Source organism: Quercus lobata, chromosome 11 (assembly GCF_001633185.2).
Source record: "Quercus lobata isolate SW786 chromosome 11, ValleyOak3.0 Primary Assembly, whole genome shotgun sequence".
In the NCBI taxonomy this organism is placed as follows: Eukaryota; Viridiplantae; Streptophyta; class Magnoliopsida; order Fagales; family Fagaceae; genus Quercus; species Quercus lobata.
This window is the reverse complement of record NC_044914.1, coordinates 2,027,121-2,054,815: the sequence shown is the minus strand read 5'-3', so window position 1 is coordinate 2,054,815 and position 27,695 is coordinate 2,027,121. Positions and strand designations below refer to the sequence as shown.

At 34.1% G+C, this 27,695-nt stretch overlaps 2 protein-coding genes and 1 long non-coding RNA gene across 21 annotated transcripts in view; all 3 read left to right on the top strand.

Annotated features, from left to right (window-relative positions):
• The window catches only part of LOC115967258 (TMV resistance protein N-like), a 35,163-nt gene extending 12,269 nt beyond the window's left edge, over nt 1-22,894 (top strand). For 8 of the 18 annotated variants that reach the window (XM_031086328.1, XM_031086322.1, XM_031086332.1 and 5 more), the window contains 5 exons: nt 354-451; nt 1,905-1,972; nt 2,087-2,170; nt 2,248-2,340; nt 3,530-3,616. The gene's annotated coding sequence lies outside the window, so the exon portion shown is untranslated. Of the gene's footprint in view, nt 1-348; nt 993-1,904; nt 1,973-2,086; nt 2,171-2,247; nt 2,342-3,529; nt 3,617-22,064; nt 22,130-22,820 lie in introns of those variants that run through there. The other 10 variants (XM_031086335.1, XM_031086329.1, XM_031086334.1 and 7 more) reach the window with 5 other exon arrangements.
• Nucleotides 6,039-21,904, top strand: LOC115967256 (TMV resistance protein N-like). Its single transcript, XM_031086317.1, has 13 exons — nt 6,039-6,341; nt 6,588-7,093; nt 12,282-13,383; nt 13,564-13,836; nt 13,924-14,688; nt 14,790-15,748; nt 16,442-16,621; nt 17,468-17,802; nt 17,974-18,270; nt 18,359-18,596; nt 19,728-19,773; nt 21,705-21,772; nt 21,893-21,904. Exons 2-6 carry the CDS (start codon nt 6,594-6,596, stop codon nt 15,645-15,647), a joined length of 3,498 nt encoding a protein of 1,165 aa, XP_030942177.1. The 5' UTR covers nt 6,039-6,341; nt 6,588-6,593; the 3' UTR covers nt 15,648-15,748; nt 16,442-16,621; nt 17,468-17,802; nt 17,974-18,270; nt 18,359-18,596; nt 19,728-19,773; nt 21,705-21,772; nt 21,893-21,904.
• Nucleotides 22,895-24,406: 1,512 nt separating the features above from the next.
• Nucleotides 24,407-26,431, top strand: LOC115967264. Of its 2 annotated transcripts, none has more exons than XR_004086415.1 (3): nt 24,407-24,636; nt 26,201-26,263; nt 26,403-26,431. It is a non-coding gene; the product is annotated as an uncharacterized LOC115967264 (long non-coding RNA). The 2 variants fall into 2 exon arrangements; XR_004086416.1 differs by lacking the exon at nt 24,407-24,636 and adding an exon at nt 25,401-25,476.
• Nucleotides 26,432-27,695: the final 1,264 nt, after the last annotated feature.

Here is a 27,695-nt window from a genome sequence, read left to right as displayed (position 1 = left end):
TAATGATGTTTTTTCATTTTTGTCTGTTAATGATTCCTTGGAGGGATTTTATGTTCTAACCCCTTAGCCTGCTAATAGAGAGCACCCCTGTAGTCCAACCCACCTGGCCCAGCTTTTCCCAACTTCCAGCCAAATTTCGATTTCCGATTTGAATATTTTAGGTTTGACCAAATATTTTGATTACTAATCTTAACACCTCCTGAAAACTTAGTCTTCCTCCCTTGCTTGATTAAATTATTGCATTGTGGTATTATCAAGTTTATTCATTCTTTTCGTTATATTTTAAAATAAATCTTGTAGTAGGGTATGGACTTGAGTTTAGAATTGATTTTTTACCCTTTTTGTCAGGGCAGTTCATATGTGGTAACAAACACTGTGATGAAAAAGATGACTTGGCCAGCAATGAGGCAAGTGTTTTAGTAACATCATTGATCTCTATAGCATTTTATGGGTATGGAAATTTTTTTGTTGGTTTATGAAAATTTCTCTTACGGCTTTGGATGAATTTAAATCTCATTTATTTATGTTTTTGTGAATGAGTCCTCACTCAAATGATACTTCCTCCTCTCAGAAGTATGGGTGGAGAGTGAGGTTATGGGTTCACAACCTACTAAGTGCGTGTGTAAGTTATCAATAAAAAATAGTGAAGTGTATTTATCGTTCTGGCAATGCTAGGTAACAGCTGTGAGTCTTTTGACCATGCATGTGCAACTTTAAGAACCAATACTGAAATTTCTTGTGAGATTATTTTTTAAAGGATTTTCTCTATTTTACAATTAATATATTCAATTAGTTATTACCAGTTCATTTCTTCATGGAATATTGGTTTTGAGGGAGGTAAGAGGGTGGGTAAGGAGAGAGACCACTTCTGATCATGTGTATAGTTGCAATGAGCAGTTTATTTGGTGAGGTCTTGTGATGCAATTTTACTGAATTTCACACTGTTTACACACCAACCAATATGGGGGTGAGGATCTAAAGAATTTAATGGTGTTATCTTCATGGTGGAATGAAAAGATAAAAAAATCGTCACTTTTATAATTTACTATCATCCTCTTTAGACATTGTTATCAATTTATTAGTGTTTCCATTCTTTGTTCAAATTTGCTGTCGTGCTTGGTCATTGCATGAATGGGATTAGACTTGGAGGTCTAACTTTTGGCAGTTACAATGGAAAATATTATTGTCAAATTTTATGTATAATAAAATCTTTCTGTTTGTGCATATTAATATTGTCAGAGGCCTCGTCATGCTTTCACTGTTTTCTCATTTTTTATTAGCAGCTGCAATTTTGAGTCCTTTGACCATGCCTATCAAGGCTTTAGTCATATATGATTCATGGTGTAACAATCCCACCCACCTCTAAATGATTAAGTGGTAAAAGATTAATTTACTTGACTCCTCTGTGGCTGAACTCATTGGGATTAATTTCTACATAAAGGAAGCATGTTGCCATTGTTATATTTTGTAACTCTTTTGAGACCTATGAAGTTCTATGAAATATTAAGTGCTTGTTTGTGGTGCATGTATGTATATACATTGGTGTGGATGTTAAGCATCATTCATACAATGAGAAGGTAAACTTGTCTATACTCTTGTTGGAATTTCATTATGCATCTAGGCAGATTGGCACATTCTGTATTAATGTCCATGTTATGCTACGCATCATACTGCTATCTTACTGGTTCTAAAGTCTACTTTAAGCACATACGGGATGAGTGATACTGATCTCTTTTCATCTTTCCTTATGCTTAGAAGATTGAGATAAAAGAGGAAGATAATATTTATTGTTAATTTTTCCCCAAATATGCGCCTCTGTACAAGCATCCAGCTATATTATCAACAGTGTCTAAAATTATCCATTTAAGTTTTGTATCTTATCTTACTTGATTGTTACATTGCAGGTCAACTTTTGTTATTTTGAAGCTGGAGAAAACAAACAAGCACTTGTGAAATTGGTAACTTGTGAGAGGTGAGTTGGCTTTTGCTGATTCTATTAGTCTACTTATGAATCTGTGATGACAACATAATTTAAGATGTATAAACATGTAATAATTTTTTTTTTTTAATTGATCGTTTTCAATAGATGTGCGGATAAGCTTCATTACAAAAGGCAGAAAGAGAAGGAGCAATCAGAAAAAAGAGAACGAGAAGAAAACAAAAGAAAGAGGTGCCAATTCAAGCCAAGAGCCTTTTTTTGTGCTCGTGCCTATTTACTGCTGATTAAAATTCCATTTACTTACTCAGTCTATTTCCAGGAATCGGTCAAGGAGTATTGATGAAACAGATAACGACTGCGAAGGGAGCAAGGAGAGAAGAAAAAGTCTGAACATTCCTCTGGTTATACTCCATTTTTTGCATGATGAGACGTTCTTGTGCTTATATTCAGTTCACATTTGTATATATGATTTTATTTTGTGTCAAAATCTTTTAGTCTGTTGTTGGATCATAGATAGCCATGGAATTGATTGGTGTGCCAAATCCAATTTTCAAAATCTGATGTTTGGATGTGCACTAGTTCCATAGAATAAATGAAATGATGTATAGATGAGTATCTTAATTCTATGACATTATTAACTATTAAGAGGGATTTGATTTCCAAAATTGATTATTTAGCCCCCCATTTGTTTGACTGATCTTGTCTTAAATTTTGATGATTGCTTAATTATTAGTTTATCACAAGTTTAATTTAAACACCTAGATCGATCTGTATATTGGTATCGGGTAAGATAGGTGGTTAATGATTTAAAGGAAAACTTTTGGCATAGGTCGCTTAGAAGTTTTTCCCCAGTTGCTACGTTGAACTCACCCAGGGAAACATGGGTGAGGAATTTTTCATGAATGTTCCTCCAGGTTTCACATGTTTTGCTGGAAGAGCTGAAGTAGATGTGCAAATATTCCCTATTGGTTTAGATTTTTGGGATTTGTTGGTTATTTATTTTCTTCTGCCATAATTTTCTTTCGTCTGGGGCTGGTGTTGAGAAAGAAGGCAAGGACATTTTTAAATATCTGTGGATCTTTAGTCTCCGCCACTGGGAAGCTTTTGACTTTCCCATTCTTACCAACTAATCAGCAATCATCTTTACCTAAAATCACTATTCTAGGTGCAGGAGGTTGCCCATTATCTCTAGGACATGCTCGATGTTGCACGTTCGGGCTGTCCAGTGCTTTGACAATTTCTCATTCTTATAACAGCCATGTAGCTTGTAGAGTTGAGATTTTTTTTGCTTCCAAATTAGAAGTAGAAATGAGTTTAAGATTTTATGCAAGTTAAGTGCATCCTAGCTTTAGTTTCCTTCATTTGGCTAAGCAAGTCTTCTATTCATAGGTCTGCCAATAGTTGTGATTATTACAATAGAGTGAAAGGATAGCTTATGGAAAAATTTGCACTTGTACACTCCTATCTTTTTTTTAAAATATATTTGCTATGACCTGGCTTTCTACTGTTTTTTATTTTTTTTATTATTATTTAGATGAGGCATTCTACTGGTCTTGTGAGCTGACATTTTTTTAAAATTGTTCTTTGCAGGAAAAAAGGCTTCAATTTCAACTGATGATCATAAAGTTGATGATAACTTTGATGAGTTTCTAAAAGGGATGTTTCCATGACCGACTGCTGCCATATTTAGATGGATAGTTGCTTGCCAACATTGACAACATGATAGCAAAATGCTGAAGTTCCAAAATAGAATGAACCTTGGTGTTTCATAGTTCCAAACATTTCTTTACCCTTTAAATTCCATTAAACCGTTATCTGTGTACCCATTAGGAACAGAAATTAATATGTAACCTAGGGAAGCAAATAGAATGTATAAAACCAAAGAAGAAGCCACCTGGTCTCAGTCAGGAGGCTCTAGATTGTTTGCACCAGGAGGTTTTCAGCAGCAAGGTTGAAATGGTGGAATCAAGAGCTTCACAGGATTGTAGTATATGTCTGGAGACATTTGTGGAGGGAGATGCGCTTATACGCTTGCCATGTTCCCATAGCTTCCACTCTGCCTGCTTGGATCCCTGGCTTCGAACTTGTGGTGACTGCCCATATTGTAGAACCATAAATAGTAACAAGTCACAACAAAGCGTCAAAGGGTTAGATTTTTTTAAATTTTTACTAGAAATGTTTTTGTAATCTGGGTTTTTCCTACACGTGTGAAAGTTATGGCACTGACCAAATTATTTTTTTTAATTTGTAATTGTGTGCATATGTAATTATTGTATCTCCTGCTCTGTCGTACACCCACGAGAAAATCTGGTCTCATGGTATTTCTTGACTGCTATTTTGAAATTTGAATGTGTTTTCTGTGTTTTACTGTTTTAGATTACTTTTGATCTCTCTCCTCTATTCAAGAAATTTAGAAGGTATTGACAGTCAAAGCCCACAAAGCCTATAAATGATGTTGGAAAGACCCAACAAGTAGCACTGCGGCCCAAAGCTTGCACACCTATATATATATATATATATCTGAAAATAAAAAAAAAACATAAATTAAAAATGCTTTTAATTTTTTAGTTTTTGATAAAGTAAGAATATGATTTTAACTTGAACATTATAAAATAGACCAATCGAATGAAAGGAGAAGAGAGCAATTATTAAACTTATGCTTTGGTCCTTGTTCTATTTTTCATTTTAATTATTGCCAAAACAATATTATAAACTAGAGAAATAATTGTTCAATATGGTTATTTCAGGTTTTAGGGTAGAGCTCAATTTGGAGTGTCAATTGGTCCTTAGTAAGGATGTCATAGTGTGCCTAAATGGCTCCTGTCAAAAATTTAAAATTTGATTTTGGATCAATGATTGTGGTTAAAAGATTCCCCAAAGAAATTTAAAATTTGATTTAAGATCAATGATTTTAGGCAAAATTTGAACATAAATCCTTTATTTGAGGGGAAAAAAAAACTTTATCATTTAAGTAAATTAGAACCCACAAATTAATTTGAATTGATTATAAAAATAAGAAATTCACCAATTACCTAGCATCATTTTTTGGGTACCTTTTGTTTGGTTAAATTTTAGTATAATAATAATAATGAAAAAAGTTTCTTTGTAAACTAGTTTGGAGAAAAATTATTTAAACTTCTCATATATATAATATATTTTTTTTGTGAATTTTGAAAATTTAATGGTTGAATTTCATGTCTTTTATATTCTTAATATGCATATTAAATTTCATTCAAATCAGATGTTATTTATTATTCGATCAATAAACTTATTTTTTTATACACAATTTCAAATAACAAAAATTTGAAATTTTACCTTTTTTTAATGATATAACAATTGATTTTTTTTATTTTATTAAAGTTTTGCAAGCACGGAAGATATAATAAGCACATGTAATCCAAAAACTAGATTTTTAAAATTCACGCTTAATATAAAGACATATGAAAAATTTAAAGAGTTTCTTTCCAAATTAGTTTTGAAAGAAATTTTGTAAAAAAATAATTGATACTCTATAAAAAAAAAAAATAGAATCATCGATAATTAATACTCTTATCTTCGATATATTTATTAATATAAATAATACTAGAGATACAAATTATTTTATAAAAAAATTTACAAATTGTTGATGTGGTGATTGATTATTATTGAAGAGGTTTTAACACAAATGTAAATAATTAATTATTGATAAATAAAAAGTGATATTATTAATGGATCTAGATGAAAACTAATAAGAAATTAATCATATCAATATTTTATAAAAATATTAAAAAATAATTTATAACTATAACATTAATCTTATTAATATTATTAAAAATAAAAAATCAATTAATAATTACAAAACTTTTCAATCTTAACCCAGCTAATTTATCTCACCTCCCGAGTTTCCAATAAGAATCTTATTACACGTGAGAGTGAAATGTGATGGAACAAATCAACTCTAACTTGTTGGAAGGAAAGTTGAAACAGCGTGGGACCGTCGATTGGAAAGATTGCAGCACGGAAACTTGGAGGAAGAGGAAGTCTAAAACTACCTTCTTTTTTTCTTTTCTTTTTTTTTCTTTTTTGCTTTTTCTATGGAATAAAGACGGTGAGGCAAAAACAAAAAACACTGGTTTGCAATTTCTACTTTAACTCAAGGCCTTTCCTATTCCCCTTCCTAATTGTTCATTCAACCTGAGCGTTACATTCAAATTGCTCTTTTTCACCATCGCCCCTGATTCATCGTCCTTCTCACCCATCTTCGAAGTTCAGCTCCGTTCATCCATCATCCTCACCGAAGCTTTCTGCTCAGCTCAATAAGCCATCGCCAACCCACGCTCCATCGCCGACCCACGCAAGCCACGCCCCATCGCCGAGCTGTTACCGACCCAAGCCTCATCGCTGATCTTTCTCCACTCTACAGGTACTTACTCTCAGCTTTTCCCTTTTTCTCAATTTGCATTTGGGTCTTTCTTTATGTTGTTGTTGATTTAAAGCCTCTTTTCCAAGGCCTTCATTCCTGTTCCCCTTCCTAATTGTTCATTCAACCTGAGCGTTCCATTCAAATTGCTCTTTGTCAAAAGACAACTTTTTTTTTTGGTGTGGTTTACTCATCTCTTGTACTTCTCATTTCATCACATCTCTGATCTTTCCAATCTTCTCCTCATAGATCTTGATGGCGGCTTTCCCGACCAATGAGGGAGACTCCTTTTCTTCTTCCACTCACAAGGGGGACTATGACGTCTTCTTGAGTTTTAGAGGTGAAGATACTCGCCATGGTTTTACTGGCCATTTATATCAAGCCCTGTGGGACAAAGGTTTCAAGACCTTCATTGATAACGAAGATCTCCAAAGAGGTGAAGAAATTTCAGCGGAACTTATCAAAGCCATTAAATCATCAATGATTTTAATTATCATATTCTCTCAAAACTATGCATTTTCCACTTGGTGTCTCGAAGAACTTACCGAGATTCTTGAATGTAAGAAAAATGGACAAAAAGTTTTACCAGTTTTTTACAAAGTGGATCCATCTGAATTACGCAAACAGGAAGGTAGTTTTGGATTAGCACTAACTACACATGAAAAAAAATTCGAGAATAACATAGAGAAAGTGCTGAGGTGGAGGGCAGCTTTATATGAAGCAGCTAGTTTGTCTGGGTGGCATTATGAGGATGGGTACGTATCTAATCACTAATCCTGTGTCTTTTTATAGCTTTCAAACCTCTAATGGTTTTGTTATGACCGCTAAATACCAAATTACAAAAATATTTTATTATGATAATATTTGCTACTACTAAGGCACTAAGAGCACTGCTACTACTAAGGCATTAAAGGCCAACACAAACATAAGGTTTATTTTTATATTTTTACTTGATTGGTAAATTACAAATATATCTAATGTGCTTTCATCCTATGATTTTACCTTTCACCCACGCTTGTGAGAAAAGGAAGTGTGATTTAAATCAAGGCTTATCAACTTAATAATTTGTAAATTTTCTTAATCGTTTCATTTTCAGAGTATTATAAATGGGTTAGTGACATAGGATGAAAGGGCGGCAAGTGGCATGAGGCGAAGAACAAGAAGAAGGGGTAGTGACATAGTGTTAGGGAGAGAGAGAGAGAGAGAGAGAGAATGAGGACTCAAAAGAAGAAGAAAATGCACATTTAAGTCTCAAATTACTTATCGTCTTAAATCTATGACTATGAGTTACATGCACATTTACTTAATTTAAAAAATGTGTCACTTGTAAGTCATACATCTAATCATCTTGAATCATATTTCTAGCTAGTCTAATTATGTTTCCTATGCTCTACAACCTGGGATGCACGGATGCGGCTCTCAGGCCAGCGCACCCGCGTCCGACGCGGCGGGACGCGGCGACGCGGGAGGGACGCCGCAGACCGCGCGTCCGTGCCGCGTCGTGCCACGTGGCAACTCCCGAATCGGGCTAACGCGGGCCGACGCGGCTGAAATCGGCGCCGACGCGGCCCAAATCGGGCCGACTCGGTCCGTATCGACCGTATCGGCCTGTATCGGCCGAAACGGCTGAGTCAGGCCGAAATTCAAAAAAAAAAAAAAAAAAAGGTGCAAAACGCACCGTTTGACTTAACCTAAATACCCAGACCCCCTCAGACCCTCACACTTCGTCCAAAACTCCCAAACACCCTCTCTCACTCCGTCCCTCATCTCCCTTCTCTGTGTGCTCCGTCCCTCATCTCTCTTCTCTGTGTTCTGAGCTCTCTGTGAGTGCTGTGTGCACACTACACTGCTTCAGCCTTCAAGTGTGCTCTCTCTGCTCTTTTCTTGAATTTTTATTCTTTGTTCTTTACGATTTCTCTCTTTCAAATTGCTTAGAAATGAATTTGTGAATCTGAAAATTTATGTGCTTGACTGCTTGCTGTGTTTTTTTGCTTGTTTTTTCAATTCTTGTGGGAGTTAAAGGGTTTTGTTAACCTGTGATTTGTGATTTGTGGTTTGTGGGAGTTAAAGGGTTCTGTGTTTTTTTGCTGTGAACCTGGTTGGCTGGTTGCTGTGTTTTTTTTACTGTGAACTTGGTTTGATTTATCATTAATTTATTTAGTTAATAGTTATTATTTGTAGGTTATTTATGGGAGTTAAAGGGTTTTTTTGGTTCTGTGGTTTTGTGTTTTTTTGCTGTGAACCTGGCTGCTGTGTTTTGTTGCTGTGAACTTGGTTTGATTTATCATTAATTTATTTAGTTAATAGTTATTATTTGTAGGTTAAATTGAATCTATTGAATTTACAATGGACGAAGTTAATAGCACAGAAAGTTCACAAGAAGTGTCAAATGCTAAATCTCCTCTTTGGCAGTATGTGACTAAAGTAGAAAAACCAATTGGTGCATCTGTTAAATCTGGTGGAAGCACATATTTTAAGTGCAACTATTGTGATATAGTTTTTATGGGATCCTATTCTAGGGTTAAGGCTCATTTATTACAAATTTCTGGCAAAGGTATTAGAGCATGCCGTAATGTGTCAAAGAGTCATAGGTTGGAAATGCAGCGAATGCATGATCAAGTTGAGACTAATAAGTTAGAGCAAGAACAGAGAAGTCAAATTCCCTTACCCCCACCTCCCCCAGGCCGTGGGATACCTATTTCCCCATTTCGGAGACAAGAAGGGAGTGATAGTAGTCATAGTACAAATCCGGTTGATGCTAAGAGGAGGAAGGTGACTATGAATACTACTTTGGAGAAAGCATTTCAGAATAATGCTAGACATGATTTGGATAGTAGAATTGCTAGGATGTCTTACACTGGTGGGCTTCTGTTTAACTTTGCAAGGAACCCACATTATCGTAGTTCCTATGCATTTGCTGCTACTCATAGCATTCCGGGTTATCTTCCTCCTGGATACAATGCTTTGAGAACAACACTTTTGCAAAAGGAAAGAGCTCATGTTGAAAGACTTTTGAAACCAATTAAGGACTCTTGGCTTGAAAATGGTATAAGTATAGTTTCTGATAGATGGTCAGATCCACAAAGGAGGCCTCTTATTAATATTATGGTTGTATCAGATGGGGGTCCAGTGTTTATAAAGGCAATTGATGGGTCAGGTGAGTTCAAAGACAAGCATTACATTGCTGGGGTGTTGAAGGATGCTATAAAAGAGATTGGACATGAAAAAGTTGTCCAAGTCATCACTGATAATGCTGATGTGATGAAGGCTGCTGGAGCTCTTATTGAGGGTGAGTATCCTAAAATATTTTGGACACCTTGTGTTGTTCACACTCTCAATTTAGCTTTAAAGAATATTTGTGCAGCAAAAAACACTGAAAAGAATGAAGTTACATATGAGGAATGTAGTTGGATTACACGTGTTGCTGATGATGCATCCTTCATACGTGTTTTTATCATGAACCATTCTATGAGGTTGGCAATGTTTAATGAATTTTGTCCATTAAAATTGCTCCAAGTTGCTGATACTAGATTTGCTTCGGTGGTTGTAACATTGAAAAGGTTGAAGTTGATAAAAAGATGCCTTCAAGCCATGGCTATTAGTGACCAATGGGCTTCTTATAGGGAGGATGACGTTGGAAAACCTCAAAAGGTGAAAGATATGATTCTAAGTGATCTTTGGTGGGATAATATTGATTATATCATTGAATTCACAGCACCCATTTATGATATGCTACGAATAGTCCATTGGATTTCTTGATAGGCTTCAAGAATTGCATCTTTGTGGTTGTGAAAAACTTCAAAATCTTCCAAGCCATCTCAAGTGGAAATCTCTCAAAAATTTGGATATTTCATCCTGCTCAAATCTTGATTTTTTTTTCTCTCTCTTAGTCGACGTGCCTTCCGCTTTCAAGGTTTATATAGTTATTGTTGTAAAAATGTTGTGGATCTTGAAGATATCATCTATAAATTACCACTGACCAAGACATTATGGATATATACTGGCAAATCAAGACCGTGGTGTGATTATTGTTTTTATATAAATTCATATGCGTTTCTAGATCTAAGTAATGTTCAAAATCTAGATCTGAGTAATGTTGGAAATCTAATTGAATTAGATTTTTTGATGAAGTCTGATTACTTTCTTGTATTGGAACGTTTATATTTAAATGAAATCAATATTATTACCATCCCGAAAAGCATCACTAAGTTTACTAGATTAACGACACTTGGAATAATATGTTGCAAGTATCGTCGGGAAATTCCAAGGCTTCCACAATGTATAAGAAGAGTGTATATACTAAACTCCCATTCGCTACATCCACAATCATCAAACAAATTGTTCAGAGGTATTTCTGTCTCTCTCTTTCATTCAATGTTATATAGAAACACTCTTTTTACCTCCTCGAAAGTACATTATTAATTTTTTTTTAATTTGATTATTGCAAACAGTTTGGAGAACTTTGGCAACCACCACAAAATCGATATGATTTAAAGGGTTATGAACTTATACTACCTGGATCAGAGATTCCAAAATGGTTCAATCATCAAAGTGTTGGAAATTCCATTTCATTCTGGGTCGGTCGTGATTATGAAAAATTTATTCGCTGTGTTATTGAACCGAATGAACAGCTTTGGAAGGTTACTGTTCAAGACTCCTGGAATTTAAATGGGAAAATGATTATGACTGGTCTGATTCCTTCATTAGCAATTACGGGTATGACGTGTAATCATGTATGGTTTTTTAAGGGATTTGATGTCCTTGGTTAGAACAATTAAATCTTGATCGGAATCATGTGGAGGTTAAATTTCACGCATCATATGGTGTTACTCGTATCCTAAGGTGTGGGGTCCATGCTGAATGCATCTATCCTCTTGTTCAACATCTCTCCACCGACACTCCCACCTACTCCAATACCTACCTTTCCCATTTGTTCTATTTCAAACACTGTCACGCCTTCCCCCCACCTCTTAAAACTCTTGTTTGGAGCCTTCAAATTTGAATTCAATGGAAACAACATATACTGATTCTGACTCACCTGCGAAGGGCTCTCATGATGATGAATGTGATTCGAGTTTGTCACTATGCACTTCTCCCATGGGAAGAAATTATCTGCCTCCTCAGCCTCAAGTCACTGTCCCTGATGACACTAGCCACATTTCTTTGCCAAAATTTTGCTTGGGTCTGTCAGGTTTGGGAATTGGCTCAACTGCCAGTGTGGGGTTTCATTTGGGTTCTTCTTCAATGGCCCATAACTTTGTCAGTGATGATGATTCTAACATCAATTTGTATTCTCCATCGAAGAAAATGAGAAAATTTTGATCAAACTTGGAAGAAGAAATATGCCTCCATCTGAAAAAAAAACCTTGAAACAATTTTCTTCTTCATTGTTCCCATTCCATTTCTTTAGCATTCGAAGCCAAGGTACGTCTCTTTTTTTTTTTTTTTTTTTTTGTTGCATTGTTTTATTTGCATCTTTGGATGCTCATTCATTGGATTTGGTACCAACATAATTTGAATAGAAACTAACCCGAAGTAAATGCAGAATAGATGAAAGAAATTGTGAAAAACCTATTTCAATTTTTAGACAAATTATGAAAACAAGCAATTACGTGTTCATCACATAATCTCTCTCTCTAATAATGAAGCTACTCATACCATTTTTAAAAGATGCCAAGTGGCATGAGGCAAAGAACAAGAAGAAGGGGTAGTGACACAGTGTTAGGAGGAGAGAGAGAGAGAGTCAAAAGAAGAAAAAATGCACATTTAAGTCTCAAATTAATTACCGTCTTAAATCTATGACTATGAGTTACATGCACATTTACTTAATTTAAAAAATGTGTCACTTGTAAGTCACACATCTAATCATCTTGAATTTAGTTCATTTTTGTGTTTATATTTCCAGCTAGTCTAACTATGTTTACTGTACTCTACAATTGGCAGTTTTCCTGAATATCAGTTTATCCAAGGAATTATTAGAGTGGTATCAAGTACCAAATTAAATCGCACAAAGTTATTTGTTGCTAAATACCCAATTGGAGTAGATTCTCGTGCAGAATTCATAGAAAATCTTTTAGATATTAAGTCAAATGAGGTTCGTGTGGTTGGAATTCATGGCCTTGGGGGAATAGGAAAGACTACAATTGCAAAAGCTGTTTATAATAGAGTTGCTGATCAATTTGAAGGAAGTAGCTTCCTAATGAATGTCAGAGAAAATTCAAGAACAAATTGTAGCATAATCAAACTACAAGAGCAACTTCTTTCTGAGAGCTTAGGGAGCAAAGAATTTAAGGTGCACAGTACATCCAGAGGAATCAATGTGATCAAGGAAAGACTTTCATGCAAAAAGATTTTTTTGATTCTTGATGATGTGGATAAATTGGGCCAAATAGAAAATTTTCTTGGAAAATGCGATTGGCTTGCTAATGGAAGTAGAGTTATTATAACCACAAGAGACAAACATGTGCTAACCACTCTTGGAAATGATCCTTTAATCTACAAGGTTGTGCAATTGGATGGACATGAAGCTTTTCAACTCTTTAGTATGCATGCCTTCAATAAAAACAAACCTGAGGCAAATTATTTACAACTTACAAATCAATTCATATGTTATGCCAATGGCCTTCCATTAGCTCTACAAATCATAGGCTCCGATTTGCGTGGAAGAAGCATTTGTGAATGGGAAAGTGAATTAGAAAAGTATAAGAATATTCCAAACAATGAAATTCAAAAAATACTAAAAGTAAGTTTTGAAGGATTGGACAAAAATGAACAAGATCTTTTCCTCGATATTGCATGTTTCTTCCAAGGATTGTCCAAAAATTACGTTGTGGATATCTTAGCTGCTTGCAATTTATATCCGAATTCTGGTATTTCAAAACTTATTGATAAGTGTCTCATAAGTGCTGGATTTGACAATTTATGGATGCATGACTTGCTACAACAAATGGGTAGAGCTATTGTTCAACAAGAATCAAATGTGCCAGGAAATCGTACAAGGCTATGGTGCTATGATGATGCTTTAGAAGTTCTTACAGAAAATACGGTATAACTTCTTTTTCTTCTCTTCTTTTTTAAGCAAAAAAATAAAATCAATTTTTTTTTTTTTTAATGTTCAGAAAAATATAAGTTTATCATTAACCTATTTTGTTTAAAATTTCAAATTGTTATGATGTTGACAAATTATATTGTGCAATGTGTTCCACCCAATTCTCTATCCAAACAGGGTTCAGACAAAATTCGAGGCATAATGTTATCCTTCCATAAACCAATAACAGTGACATTGGCACCTACAGCTTTCAAAAGGATGAGAAATCTCAAATTTCTTATAGTTGATAATGTGCACATTTGTGAAGAACTTAAATATCTCCCCAACGGATTAAGGTTCCTTCAATTGCCTAATTATCCTTTTTCCTTACCATCCAATTTTTGTCCTCAAAAACTTGTTGCACTCGAGATGCCACATAGTCGCATTCAGTTAGAGAAGTTATTTAAGCAGGTATGGTTTTCTTTAAAAATTATGTTCAAAATTTTTTAATTTAAAGTTTGTTGAACATAATTTCTTTTTTTTTTTTTTTTTTTACAGGAGTTTCAATTCCAGAATTTGAAAAGTATCAACCTCCATAGATGTGAGTCTATTACAAAATTACCTAATTTATGTGCCCCAAACTTAGAGAACTTGGATCTTTCATTTTGCAAAAATTTAGTTGAGTGTCATGAGTCCATTAGATTTCTTGATAAGCTTCAAGAATTGCGTCTTTCTAGTTGTGAAAAACTTCAAAATTTTCCAAGCCATCTCACGTGGAAATCTCTCAACACTTTGGATATTTCATCCTGCTCAAGGCTTGATTTTTTTTCTTTCTTATTCGCCGAATGGTGTCTCACTTGGCCGATGGACATCATTAGGGTTCATGGTTTATATAGTTATTGCTGTAAAAATGTTGTGGATCTTGAAGATATCATCTATAAATTACCATCGGCTGAGATACTATTTATATATACTAGCAAATCGAGACCCTGGTGTGAATATAATACTTTTCCAAAGTCATATGCTTTTCTAGATCTAAGCAATGTTCAAAATCTAGATCTGAGTAATGTTGGAAATCTAATTGAATTAGATTTTTTGATGAAGTCTGATTACTTTCCTGTATTAGAATGTCTATATTTAAATGAAGTCAATATTATTACCATCCCGGAAAGCATCACTAAGTTCACTAGGTTAGAGACACTCGGAATAAGATGTTGTAAGTATCTTCTGGAAATTCCAAGGCTTCCACGATCTATAAGAAGAGTGTATATACTAAACTCCCATTCGCTACATCCACAATCATCAAACAGATTGTTCAGTCAGGTGTTTCTCTCTCTCTTTCATTCAATGTTATATAAAAACACTCCTTTTACCTTCTCGAAAATACATTATTAAATTTGTTTGAATTTGATTATTGCAAACAGTTTGGAGAATTTTGGCAATCACAATATGAATATGAACTTATACTACCTGGATCAGAGATTCCAAAGTGGTTCAATCATCAAAGTGTTGGAAATTCCATTTCATTCTGGGTCGGTCGTGATTGTGATTATCTAAAATTTTATTACTGCGTTGTTTTAGAACCGAAATGGCATGATACTGTTCACGTCTCCTTGAAAATTAATGGGATAAAGTTCATTAATTTGATCCCTTACAGATTCAAACGGATTATGGATATGACGTGTAATCATGTATGGTTTTTAAAGCTATATGAATGTCCCATCTATTCAAAGGACTTAAATCAATTTGAGTGGAATCGTGTGGAGGTTGAATTTGGAGCTGCTGTATCTCATATCCTAAGGTGTGGGGTCCATGCTGAATGCATTTGTCCACTTGTTCAAGATCTCTCCACCGACTCTCTCCCACCAACTCCAATACCTGCCTTTCCCATTTGTTCTATTTCAAACACTGTCACGCCTTCCCCCCACCTCTTAAACTCTTGTTTGGAGCTTTCAAATTCGAATTCAATGGAAACAACATATAATGATTTTGACTCTCTTGTGGAGGGCTCTCATGATGATGGATGTGATTTGAGTTTGTCATTGTGCACTTCTCCCATGGGAAGAAATTATCCGCCTCCTCAGCCTCAGGACACTGTCCCTAATGACACTAGCCGCATTTCTTTGCCAAAATTACGCTTGGGTTTGCCAGGTTTGGGAATTGGCTCAACTGCCAGTGTGGGGTTTCATTTGGGTTCTTCTTCAATGGCCCATAACTTTGTCAGTGATGATGATTCTGACATCAATTTGTATTCTCCATCGAAGAAATTGAGAAAATCTTGATCGAACTTGGAAGAAGAAATATGCCTCCATCTGAAAAAGAACCTTGAAACAATTTTCTTCTTCATTGTTCCCATTCCATTTAATTAGCATTTGAAGCCAAGGTACGTCTCTTTATTTTTTTTTAGTTGCATTGTTTCATTTGCATCTTTGGATGCTCATTCATTGGATTTGGTACCAACATAATTTGAATAGAATCTAACCGAAGTAAATGTAGAATAGATGAAAGAAATTGTGAAAAACCTATTTCAATTTTTAGACAAATTATGAAAACAAGCAGTTACGTGTTCATCGCATAATCTCTCTCTCTCTCTGATAATGAAGCTACTCATACCATTTTTAAAAATTTTGAGTTTTATTCCATTTCTCCATTGTTAGCATAATATGCGAGTATTAGGATTTTTGTCTATTAGTCCGTTACTAGCCAGCACCAATTCTGAAAATTCAAACTTCAGTAGGCATGACTTTATATGCTTATGCCATCCTTAATTTGATAGAGCAGGAGGTTTTGAAATGGATTTGACTTTGCCAATATTCATGCCATTTAAAGACCTTAATTTGTTCATGATATTATTATAAACTACTGATATCTTTGACTTGAGATGTCAGTTTATCAAAATCTATAATTTTCATTTGAAAATGGAAGTAATCAAATAATCACTAAGCACCACTAGTAAAGATTGTTGTTGAAAAAGAGGAAGACAATTAATTGTTATGATGATATTAAGAACTTGATTTCCAATTTTCATTGGTTATCTTTGGGGTTTATTCTTAATAGTTAGATTTGTCAAATGCAGAAGGTGGAAAAGCTGAAATTGATGTGCCTACAGTTTGTAGCAGCAACTTAGTGATTGATATCATTTATCCTTGAGATTCTCAAGCTAGAAGAATTGTTGGATGGTTTAGTGGGGAATTCAAAAACTCCATCAAGGGCAGTTAATTTACTCCCAAAATATCTAAGATCCTATTTCTATTTTGTAAGTAAAGTGACACATAGGCATCATAGTTTCTCTATTTGTATGTGATTCCTTTGTAGGGTTCTTTGGGGGATTGGTAGGGTTCTTTGGGTTGGTGTCAGATAACTTATTGAAATTTGATCTCAATTTTAGCAATAATTCACTACTTTTGGTCTGGTTCTTTGGAATCAAGTGTGAATTAACCAAACAATGAAATTTGTGATAAATAGGATTTTAAATCATGGCAGTTTAAATTCCTTCATTTGTTAATTTCCATGTAAATAGCAAAGTTTCATCCAAAAGCAAAATATCTATTTCTATTCCATGTAAATTAACCAAATATGCTTTTGATTTTGTGTCAAAACAAATTCTTGAACCTGATTTGAGGGGTGAAGACCCAACTACAAAAGATAAAAGCCCAGGTCAAGAGCCATTAAGCACCCTGGAGAAAAGTATGTGCCACAATGCACTGAACATCTAGTTAGGAGCCATTATCTATTTCTTCTAAAAATTATACTACAAGTACTTTGGTTTTGTTACTTTGTTTGTAAGCTACGGACTTTTTGAATTTTAGGGGAGAAGGGCATAAAATTAGAAAGGTGGCATGAGCTGCTTCTCTTTTTAGTTTTCTATTTTCCCATCTCTGCATAGTACATATTTTGAGTGAAAAGTACGAGGAATAGCAACTGGTTATGTGAGATTCATTTGTGACATATTCATCATTTGAGTGTTTATGTAAGTTTTTTCTTTAACCCAATGTTTAATTGGTATCTATATTATTGGGGTGAATTTCAGGGGAGAAAATACTTTCCTTAAAAAATGAACCTGGGATACTAAGTCATAATGGTGGTTTTGTTTATGTTTCAGTGTGGTGAAAGCATGAGATTCAAAATCAATCTGTACAGTGGCTCAGTGCCTAGAGTTTCATACTTTTTTTCCCCTCATTTTCTATATTGTGTTGGCTGGATAAGGAGTGTGCGGCAGTTCGACCTGAGCAAAGTACAAGTCAATTTGTTTCAAGCAACAGTGCCAACACAGAAAATTTAAGCAGCACAAGTAGGCCAAGGTTGATTGAAAATGAGGACGGCTTCCTGGAGCTGTGCTGCTTGTAAGGGCTAGGATTCTGCAGAGGTTGAGAGGGGTGCCTCTTTCTGCAAACAGGTCAATGCTTACTGTGATATGCAATTTGGAATTTTCCAAGGGTGAGTCTGGACATGACATGAAAATTATTATCTATATTTTGTCATCAATAATATGTTTATGCCAAAATTGTCATGATACATCTGCGCAATACCAAGATTGACTGCCACCAATGCTTTTGATGGTGAAGTTATGAAAGTATTGAATCAATCAATCTGATACCATATTTTCAGGTCTGATGATGGATCCATTTTTCTTCTCTGACTCCACTTTTAGATGGACCTCTATGTGTAAAAACTGGGTTACAGTGACTCATTTAATTCTCATGGGATGGCCAGAAAATCCTGCCTATAGAACATCACTCATCACTGCCACAAGTGAGCCTGACTCATTGCCAGTGGATTCACATACCTGTCCTCATGCAAATGCATACTTGCTCACTTCATATTAGCTGTTCCTTGCTTTCCTCTATCCTCTGTTTTCTGTCATTTCACTCCATTGATCCATAAAACAACTGAGTCGCATGTGAGGTAACAATTATATGGTAACTGTAATTCATGAGCATACCTTTGATAAATTTAGGTGAACGTACTTTGACCATGAGGTATATTGGTTAAGGTCTAATGTTCTGCAATGGAAAGAACAAATTAAATGGACATGCTTTTAGTATCCTTTTTGCTTGCCTGCTGGGATATTTCTTCTACTTGTTTTGATTTTTTTAAATTTGAGAGCCTGTTCTCTAAGTGTTTGGTTGCTACTACCATATTATATGTAGAAACTGTTTTTTGTTCCTTCACTACCTTCAACTCATTGAAGATATTGCATTGCGGACATGTCACATTACAAAACTGGCAAGGTGATTGTTTACTCAGTATATATATTTGTAATCTTTCCTACTTTGAAGTTTAACTGAACTGATGAACCTTCACTTTGATGCTTTTAAAATTTTAGTCTCTTTAGAAGAACTTTCTTTTATTTATATATGAGCGTGCTTACAGTGGATAGTTTGTCTGTGATGGTTCCATCACCATATTAAGAGGCCTATTTCTGGTGATTATAACCTTTTTAAATTTGATTTATTATTTAGATGTATTTGGACTAAAGCTTGTAATAGCCCAATTTAGAGTTTTTGAAGCTCGTCTTCAGTGAATTTTCTAGTCATACAAACAAAGTGTTAAGTAGGTTAGCTTCCTATGTTTCCTTTTGTTTCATTCTACTTTTCTTCCCTTTGTCCTGTAAGTTTGAATTCCAATATGCTTGCCTAGTTATTGTAGATTAGTGGTAGAGCTGTCTTTAGTACATGTAACTATCCTGAAAGGGACAAGATGCACGCACCAGTCATGGCTTGCCTTTTGGTTCATATATCTGAATCCTATACGATCTGTGTTAGTATAACTGCACCTTTTTAAGAAGAGGGTAAAAAATGTTTTTATTAATAAAAAGGAAATCGAAATGAGCTGTGTCATCATCTTACTTATCAACAGGAAAAAAAGCTATATTATCTTGCAGGGGAAATCAACCAGATTTTCTTTTTCTTTTCTTTTTTTTAAATAATTTTTTGCTAGATAGCACTGGGTGTATGTTAGGATTTTGTCCTAGGTTTTTTCTAAAAAAGCAAAAAAACGCTCGTTCCAAAAAAAAAAAAAAAAAAAACCCTAGGTTTTTTAAAAATAAGTTGACTTTTATCTTTTTGCCTCAAATTTAGCAAATAAGCTACAGGAAACTATGGGAAGTCAAAGAAAGTGGAAGTGATTTTTCTTTAGTTGGGATTTAAAAAATGATTTTGAGTATCCCATATGACCTGAACTACTTTGTTGTATCTTGCTTAGTATTTGGACATTTAAATTGGAGACATTATCAGCTTTACTATATAGGTTACTGTTCTGGGAAAAAAGGGACTTGTTTAATTGCTGTTTGATACGTTCATACCTAGTGTTTAAATACATACAATAAGTTTTTGACTTATTATCTAAAATTTTCTGTCTAGATTGGTCTGAGATGGAGGGCAGAGAAGGAAGTCATATCTGGGAAAGGTATTTTATTTCCCCTTGTTATTTTAGTAATGATGTTTTTTCATTTTTGTCTGTTAATGATTCCTTGGAGGGATTTTATGTTCTAACCCCTTAGCCTGCTAATAGAGAGCACCCCTGTAGTCCAACCCACCTGGCCCAGCTTTTCCCAACTTCCAGCCAAATTTCGATTTCCGATTTGAATTTTTTAGGTTTGACCAAATATTTTGATTACTAATCTTAACACCTCCTGAAAACTTAGTCTTCCTCCCTTGCTTGATTAAATTATTGCATTGTGGTATTATCAAGTTTATTCATTCTTGTTATATTTTAAAATAAATCTTGTAGTAGGGTATGGACTTGAGTTTAGAATTGATTTTTTACCCTTTTTGTCAGGGCAGTTCATATGTGGTAACAAACACTGTGATGAAAAAGATGACTTGGCCAGCAATGAGGCAAGTGTTTTAGTAACATCATTGATCTCTATAGCATTTTATGGGTATGGAAATTTTTTTGTTGGTTTATGAAAATTTCTCTTACGGCTTTGGATGAATTTAAATCTCATTTATTTATGTTTTTGTGAATGAGTCCTCACTCAAATGATACTTCCTCCTCTCAGAAGTATGAGTGGAGAGTGAGGTTATGGGTTCACAACCTACTAAGTGCGTGTGTAAGTTATCAATAAAAAATAGTGAAGTGTATTTATCGTTCTGGCAATGCTAGGTAACAGCTGTGAGTCTTTTGACCATGCATGTGCAACTTTAAGAACCAATACTGAAATTTCTTGTGAGATTATTTTTTAAAGGATTTTCTCTATTTTACAATTAATATATTCAATTAGTTATTACCAGTTCATTTCTTCATGGAATATTGGTTTTGAGGGAGGTAAGAGGGTGGGTAAGGAGAGAGACCACTTCTGATCATGTGTATAGTTGCAATGAGCAGTTTATTTGGTGACAGGTCTTGTGATGCAATTTTACTGAATTTCACACTGTTTACACACCAACCAATATGGGGGTGAGGATCTAAAGAATTTAAATGGTGTTATCTTCATGGTGGAATGAAAAGATAAAAAAATCGTCACTTTTATAATTTACTATCATCCTCTTTAGACATTGTTATCAATTTATTAGTGTTTCCATTCTTTGTTCAAATTTGCTGTCGTGCTTGGTCATTGCATGAATGGGATTAGACTTGGAGGTCTAACTTTTGGCAGTTACAATGGAAAATATTATTGTCAAATTTTATGTATAATAAAATCTTTCTGTTTGTGCATATTAATATTGTCAGAGGCCTCGTCATGCTTTCACTGTTTTCTCATTTTTTATTAGCAGCTGCAATTTTGAGTCCTTTGACCATGCCTATAAAGGCTTTAGTCATATATGATTCATGGTGTAACAATCCCACCCACCTCTAAATGATTAAGTGGTAAAAGATTAATTTACTTGACTCCTTTGTGGCTGAACTCATTGGGATTAATTTCTACATAAAGGAAGCATGTTGCCATTGTTATATTTTGTAACTCTTTTGAGACCTATGAAGTTTTATAAAATATTAAGTGCTTGTTTGTGGTGCATGTATGTATATACATTGGTGTGGATGTTAAGCATCACTCATACAATGAGAAGGTAAACTTGTCTATACTCTTGTTGGAATTTCATTATGCATCTAGGCAGTTTGGCACATTCTGTATTAATGTCCATGTTATGCTACGCATCATACTGCTATCTTACTGGTTCTAAAGTCTACTTTAAGCACATATGGGATGAGTGATACTGATCTCTTTTCATCTTTCCTTATGCTTAGAAGATTGAGATAAAAGAGGAAGATAATATTTATTGTTAATTTTTCCCTATATATGCGCCTCTGTACAAGCATCCAGCTATATTATCAACAGTATCTAAAATTATCCATTTAAGTTTTGTATCTTATCTTACTTGATTGTTACATTGCAGGTCAACTTTAGTTATTCTGAAGCTGGAGAAAACAAACAAGCACTTGTGAAATTGGTAACTTGTGAGAGGTGAGTTGGCTTTTGCTGATTCTATTAGTCTACTTATGAATTTGTGATGACAACATAATTTAAGATGTATAAACATGTTATAATGGTTTTTTATTTTATTTTATTGATTGTTCTCAATAGATGTGCGGATAAGCTTCATTACAAAAGGCAGAAAGAGAAGGAGCAATCAGAAAAAAGAGAACGAGAAGAAAGCAAAAGAAAGAGGTGCCAATTCAAGCCAAGGGCCTTTTTTTGTGCTCGTGCCTATTTACTACTGATCAAAATTCCATTTACTTACTCAGTCTATTTCCAGGAATCGGTCAAGGAGTATTGATGAAACAGATAATGACTGCGAAGGGAGCAAGGAGAGAAGAAAAGGTCTGAACATTCCTCTGGTTATACTCCATTTTTTGCATGATGAGACGTTCTTGTGCTTATATTCAGTTCACATTTGTATATACGATTTTATTTTGTGTGTCAAAATCTTTTAGTCTGTTGTCAGATCATGGATAGCCATGGAATTGATTGGTGTGCCAAATCCAATTTTCAAAATCTGCTGTTTGGATGTGCACTAGTTCCATGGAATAAATGAAATGATGTATAGATGAGTATCTTAATTCTATTAAGAGGGATTTGATTTCCAAAATTGATAATTTAGCCCCCCATTTGTTTGAATGATCATGTCTTAAATTTTGATGATTGCTTAATTATTAGTTTATCACAAGTTTAATTTAAACACGTAGATGGATCTGTATATTGGTATTGGGTAAGATAGGCGGTTAATGATTTAAAGGAAAACTTTTGGCATAGGTTGCTTAGAAGTTTTTCCCCAGTTGCTACGTTGAACTCACCCAGGGAAACATGGGTCACTACTAAGGCATTAAAGGCCAGCACAAGTAGAGGGTTTATTTTTATATTTTTACTTGATTGGTAAATTACAAATATATCTAATGTGCTTTCATCCGATGATTTTACCTTTCACCCACACTTGTGAGAGAAGGAAGTGTGATTTAAATCAAGGCTCATCAACTTAATAATTTGCAAATTTTCTTAATCATTTCATTTTCAGAGTATTATAAGTGGGTTAGTGACGGTTTACGATTTTAACTCTCATCTTGTGAGAGGCTACAATTATTGTTAAAACCAAAGAAGAAGCCACCTGGTCTCAGTCAGGAGGCTCTAGATTGCTTGCACCTGGAGGTTTTCAGCAGCAAGGTTGAAGTGGCGGTATCAAGAGCTTCACAGGATTGTAGTATATGTCTGGAGACATTTGTAGAGGGAGACGCGCATATACGCTTGCCATGTTCCCATAGCTTCCACTCTGCCTGCTTGGAAATTGTGGTGACTGCCCATATTGTTGCAGAACTTAACTATAGTAACAAGTCACGTGTGAAAGTTTTGGCACTGACCAATTATTTTTTTATTTGTAATTGTGTGCTTATGTAATTATTGTATCTCCTGCTCTGTTGTACACACACGAGAAAATCTGGTCTCATTGTATTTCTTGATTGCTATTTTGAAACTTGTTGAATACATGTTCTGTGTTTTACTGTTTTAGATTACCTTTTGATCTCTCTCCTCTATTTGGGACATTTAGAAGGTATTGACAGTCAAAGCCCACAAAGCCTATGAATGATGTTAGAAAGACCCAACAAGTAGTACTGCGGCCCAAAGCTTGTACACATATATAAATATATATATATATATATATCTGAAAATAAAATAACATAAATTAAAAATGCTTTTAATTTTTTAGTTTTTGATAAAGTAAAAAAATGATTTTAACTTGAACATAATAGAATAGACTAATCGAATGAAAGGAGAAGAGAGCAATTATTAAAATTATGCTTTGGTCCTTGTTCTATTTTTCATTTTAATTATTGCCAAAACAATAGTATAAACTAGAGAAATAATTTTTAAATATAGTTATTTTAAGTTTCAGGGAAAAGCTCAATTTGGAGTGTTAATTGGTCCTTAGTAAGGACATCATAGTGTGGTTAAATGGTTTCTGTAAAAAATTTAAAATTTGTTTTTGGATCGATGATTGTGGTTAAAAGGTTCCCGAAAGAAATTTAAAATTTGATTTTAGGCTAAATTTGAACATAAATCCTTTATTTGAGGGGGAAAAAAAAAGAAAACTTTATCATTTAAGTAAATTAGAACCCACAAATTAATTTGAATTGATTATAAAAATAAGAAATTCACCAATTACCTAGCATCATTTTTTGAGTACCTTTTGTTTGGTTAAATTTTAGTATAATAATAATAATGAACAAAGTTTCTCTGTAAACTAGTTAGGAGAAAATTAATTAAACTTCTCATATATATAATAAATTTTTTTTATGAATTTTGAAAATTTAATTGTTGAATTTCATGTTTTTCATGTTCCTAATATATATATTAAATTTCATTCAAATCAGATGTTATTTATTATTCGTTCAATAAACTTATTTTTTTATACATAATTTTAAATCACAAAAATTTTAAATTTTAACTTTTTTTTTCAATGACATAACAATTAATTTTTGGTTTTATTAAAATTTTGCAAACACAGAAGATATAATAAGCACATGTAATCCAGATGTAAGATTTTTAAAATTCACACTTAATATAAAGACATATAAAAAATTTTGCTTCTATCTGTTTTTTTGGAACTTACTTCCATTACTTCATAAATTGTTGGTGCCAGATAATAACTTTTGGTCAGGAATATATGCATCATCTTGTTTTCTTTTCTTTGATATGTGAGAAACCTTCATTACTCTATGAAACCATTGTAATTTATGGATGGATTTAAATAAATTTTTGCACTGACAATTTTATGCCTGTTTAGAGCAATGGGGGATGTTTCAGATCGTATTGGTCGTCCTACAGACAACAGTCAGGTATTTATCTCATTCTAGGTTCACTAATCACTTTATTCATTTTTTTGCTGGGTTATAAGTATTTATTGAAGCAGTTTTTTTTATTTTATTTTATTTTATTTTTTTAAGTGCAAATGGGATGCAACTCAAGTACATGGGAATTACACAATAGGTACACCAACAATTCAGCCACGAAATTTACATTTATCAAGCACCAAGTAAATTCAAAAAGTAATACTGTCCTAAAGCCTCCTGTGCATCATACTTTTGATCCTTGAAGGCTTTTTACTACACTGCCTGTGTATCCTCTTGGGTTTTTGACTTTTTGTACATCATTTTGTTTTAATAAAGCACTATTTCTTTAAAAAAAAAAAAAAAACTTTCCTGACCAACACCACAAGGCCCATCGACTGTATTGGCACACCATGCTCCTCACATGCTATTGTACTTCTTCTCCACAGGCCTCCTCCAGAAAGCTTCTTTTGTTGGAGCATGTTGCCATGACCGTTTCCCCAAAGTGCCTAATTAAACAAGATCAAGTTCCTGATGGCAAAACCTCCCATTGGAGTGGTTCAGATTTTTTGTTCCATTAACTAAATGAAACTTAATCTCACCAATCTCTTCCTGTAAAAATTCTTGCTGCAATTTTTCAATACAGTGAGCTACACTTACTGGAAGAGGAAATAAGTAGGTAAAATTGATAAAGTGCTTTTGATCTAGGTAATTCTACCTCCATTGGAAAGGTAAAATTTTTTTTTTTTTCCCAGCCTGCCAGATCACTTTCCATCTTTTCCAGGATGGTATTTCAAATTGTTTTCAATTTGAAAGTAGAGCCCAATGGAAGGCCCAGATACTTCATTGGTAAGTTTGACACTTTGCAACCAAGAATATCGGCCAACTCTTCTTACACATTCTGCACATTTCAACTGGAACCAATTCTAACTTCCCCAAACTAATGTTTGACTCTCAAGGGCCAAATTTGATTTGAATCATTTCCATAAACTATGAAAGAATAATCTTTTTATTTTTTTTGATAAGTAAAAATTACAGCAGTTAAGAATATCCCATTATGCACCAGCTGGGAAAATCCCGGGAAATATGAAAGTGAAGTCTGATTTAGTAACCCCTCACATTGCCTTTTCCATCATTCTACTCAAAGCAGCCATTACAATAACAAATAATAAAAAGGGTAAAGGGTCTCTTTGTCATAGCACTTGAGAACTATTTAAAAATATCATTTAAGGCTACCATTAATTAAGATAGATAAGCAAACCTTGGTGATACAAAAATAAATCCACTTTCTCTATTTTTTGCTGAAACCACACCTATTCAACATATTAATGAGAAAATTCCAATTAACATGGTCCTAAGCTTTCTCCAAATCTAGTTTGCATAAGACCTCCATAACTCCTGATTTTAGTATACTGTCTGAGCATTCCTTGGCGATGAAAACCTGATCTAAAATATGCCTCTTTAACAAGTTGCTTTTCCTTAAGGTGGGCATCTATAACATTATAGTTTTTAGTGAAAAATTCGTCAAAGTTCATAGCACGTATTTTTCTCTTATTTCATTTCTTTTTTGCAGATTGGCATAATTGATCCAGATTGCAGACTAATTGGACTCCATTTATACGATGGATTGTTCAAGGTATATAGTTTGATACAATTAATTGTGATGTATACACTTAAATTTTGGTATTTTGCATGCTATTATGAGCAGAAATTCCAATCTTCACTATTGAAATTAATATTCTTGGTGTAATCATCATAGTTTGTTGTTTTGTCAGGTCATTCCTTTTGATAATAAAGGGCAGCCTTTAATAAGTACATAATGGCTTGTAAAAAATAATTTGTCCTGTATGTGTATTATATCCATGATCATTTTAATCTATCCTGTCATTAGTAACCATTGGTTTGGGTGCATATAAAGAATGGCTGCTACTCTTGTGCTTCAGCTTGGTAAGCTGCTGTGGTAATTTAGTGGAAACACAGGTTGCTTACAAGAGATCGATTGGTGAATTGGGGAGTATGCAGCGATGTATTGTGTCCATTCTTCAGGGCAAATTCAGAGAGCTGAGACATTATTCTTTGAATGCCACGTTGCAAGAAGAGTATGGAAAATGATTTATGTATGGAATTCAGCCTACAATGTAATCCTGAGATTGGTTGGGAGAAGATAGTTAATTGGGCTGTAAACAATTGGAGAGGGGAGAGGTTGAAGGTAAACTTAAATAATCCAAAACTTCTGCAATGAAGTTTTAAAAAGGAAGTCCGGCAGCGACTTTAACTTTAGGCAGATGCGAATTTCCAACATTTGAAGACAGGGCATTATAATAATACAATTTTCCTCATCTTGTCCTCCAATCCCAATCCATTCTTCCCACTCGTCCAAAAACAAAAACTGGAGAGTTTTCAAATTTGGGAATATTTTGATTATGCTGTCTTTCTTTGTTTTCAGATTCTATTTCCAAAAATTCAACACCCACCTTTTTGAATGGAAAAGAGTCACCATTACCACAACCTATATATAAATCTTCAAGGAACTGAAGCTTTCCCAAAGGAGGTAAACGTTCTAAATTTTCACCACCTCTTAGAGTAAGAACTTTCAATTTGGCTAGGGACATCATCCAATTAGGGAACAAGGAACATTGTGGTGCTCCAGTGCCGACCAATTTCTAACCTCTCCAAGTCTGGAGGTGGCTCTAAGGCATTTAGAACTGATACATCAATCTCCATTCTTCCTTCATGATTCTCTACGTTCTCTTCATAAAGTTGGTACATTTTATGGGCGATCAGGAAACTCAGTACATATTGTAAGAAAATTTGTAAATTTTATTGGAAAATTTGTACATTTTTTCTAAATATCTTTACATTTTTGTAGGAAATTGTGTATAGTATATAGTAAAGTCCGTACTTTTTTGAGAGAATGGTAATGTATGTGCATTATGTGAAAAAATCAATAAATTTTGTTGGAAAGTCGGAAAATTACGTAAGAAAGTCTATACATTTCGTGGGAAATTGTGTATATTTTGTGGGAAAATTTTTACATTACATAGAAAAGTCATTACAATTTGTTGGAA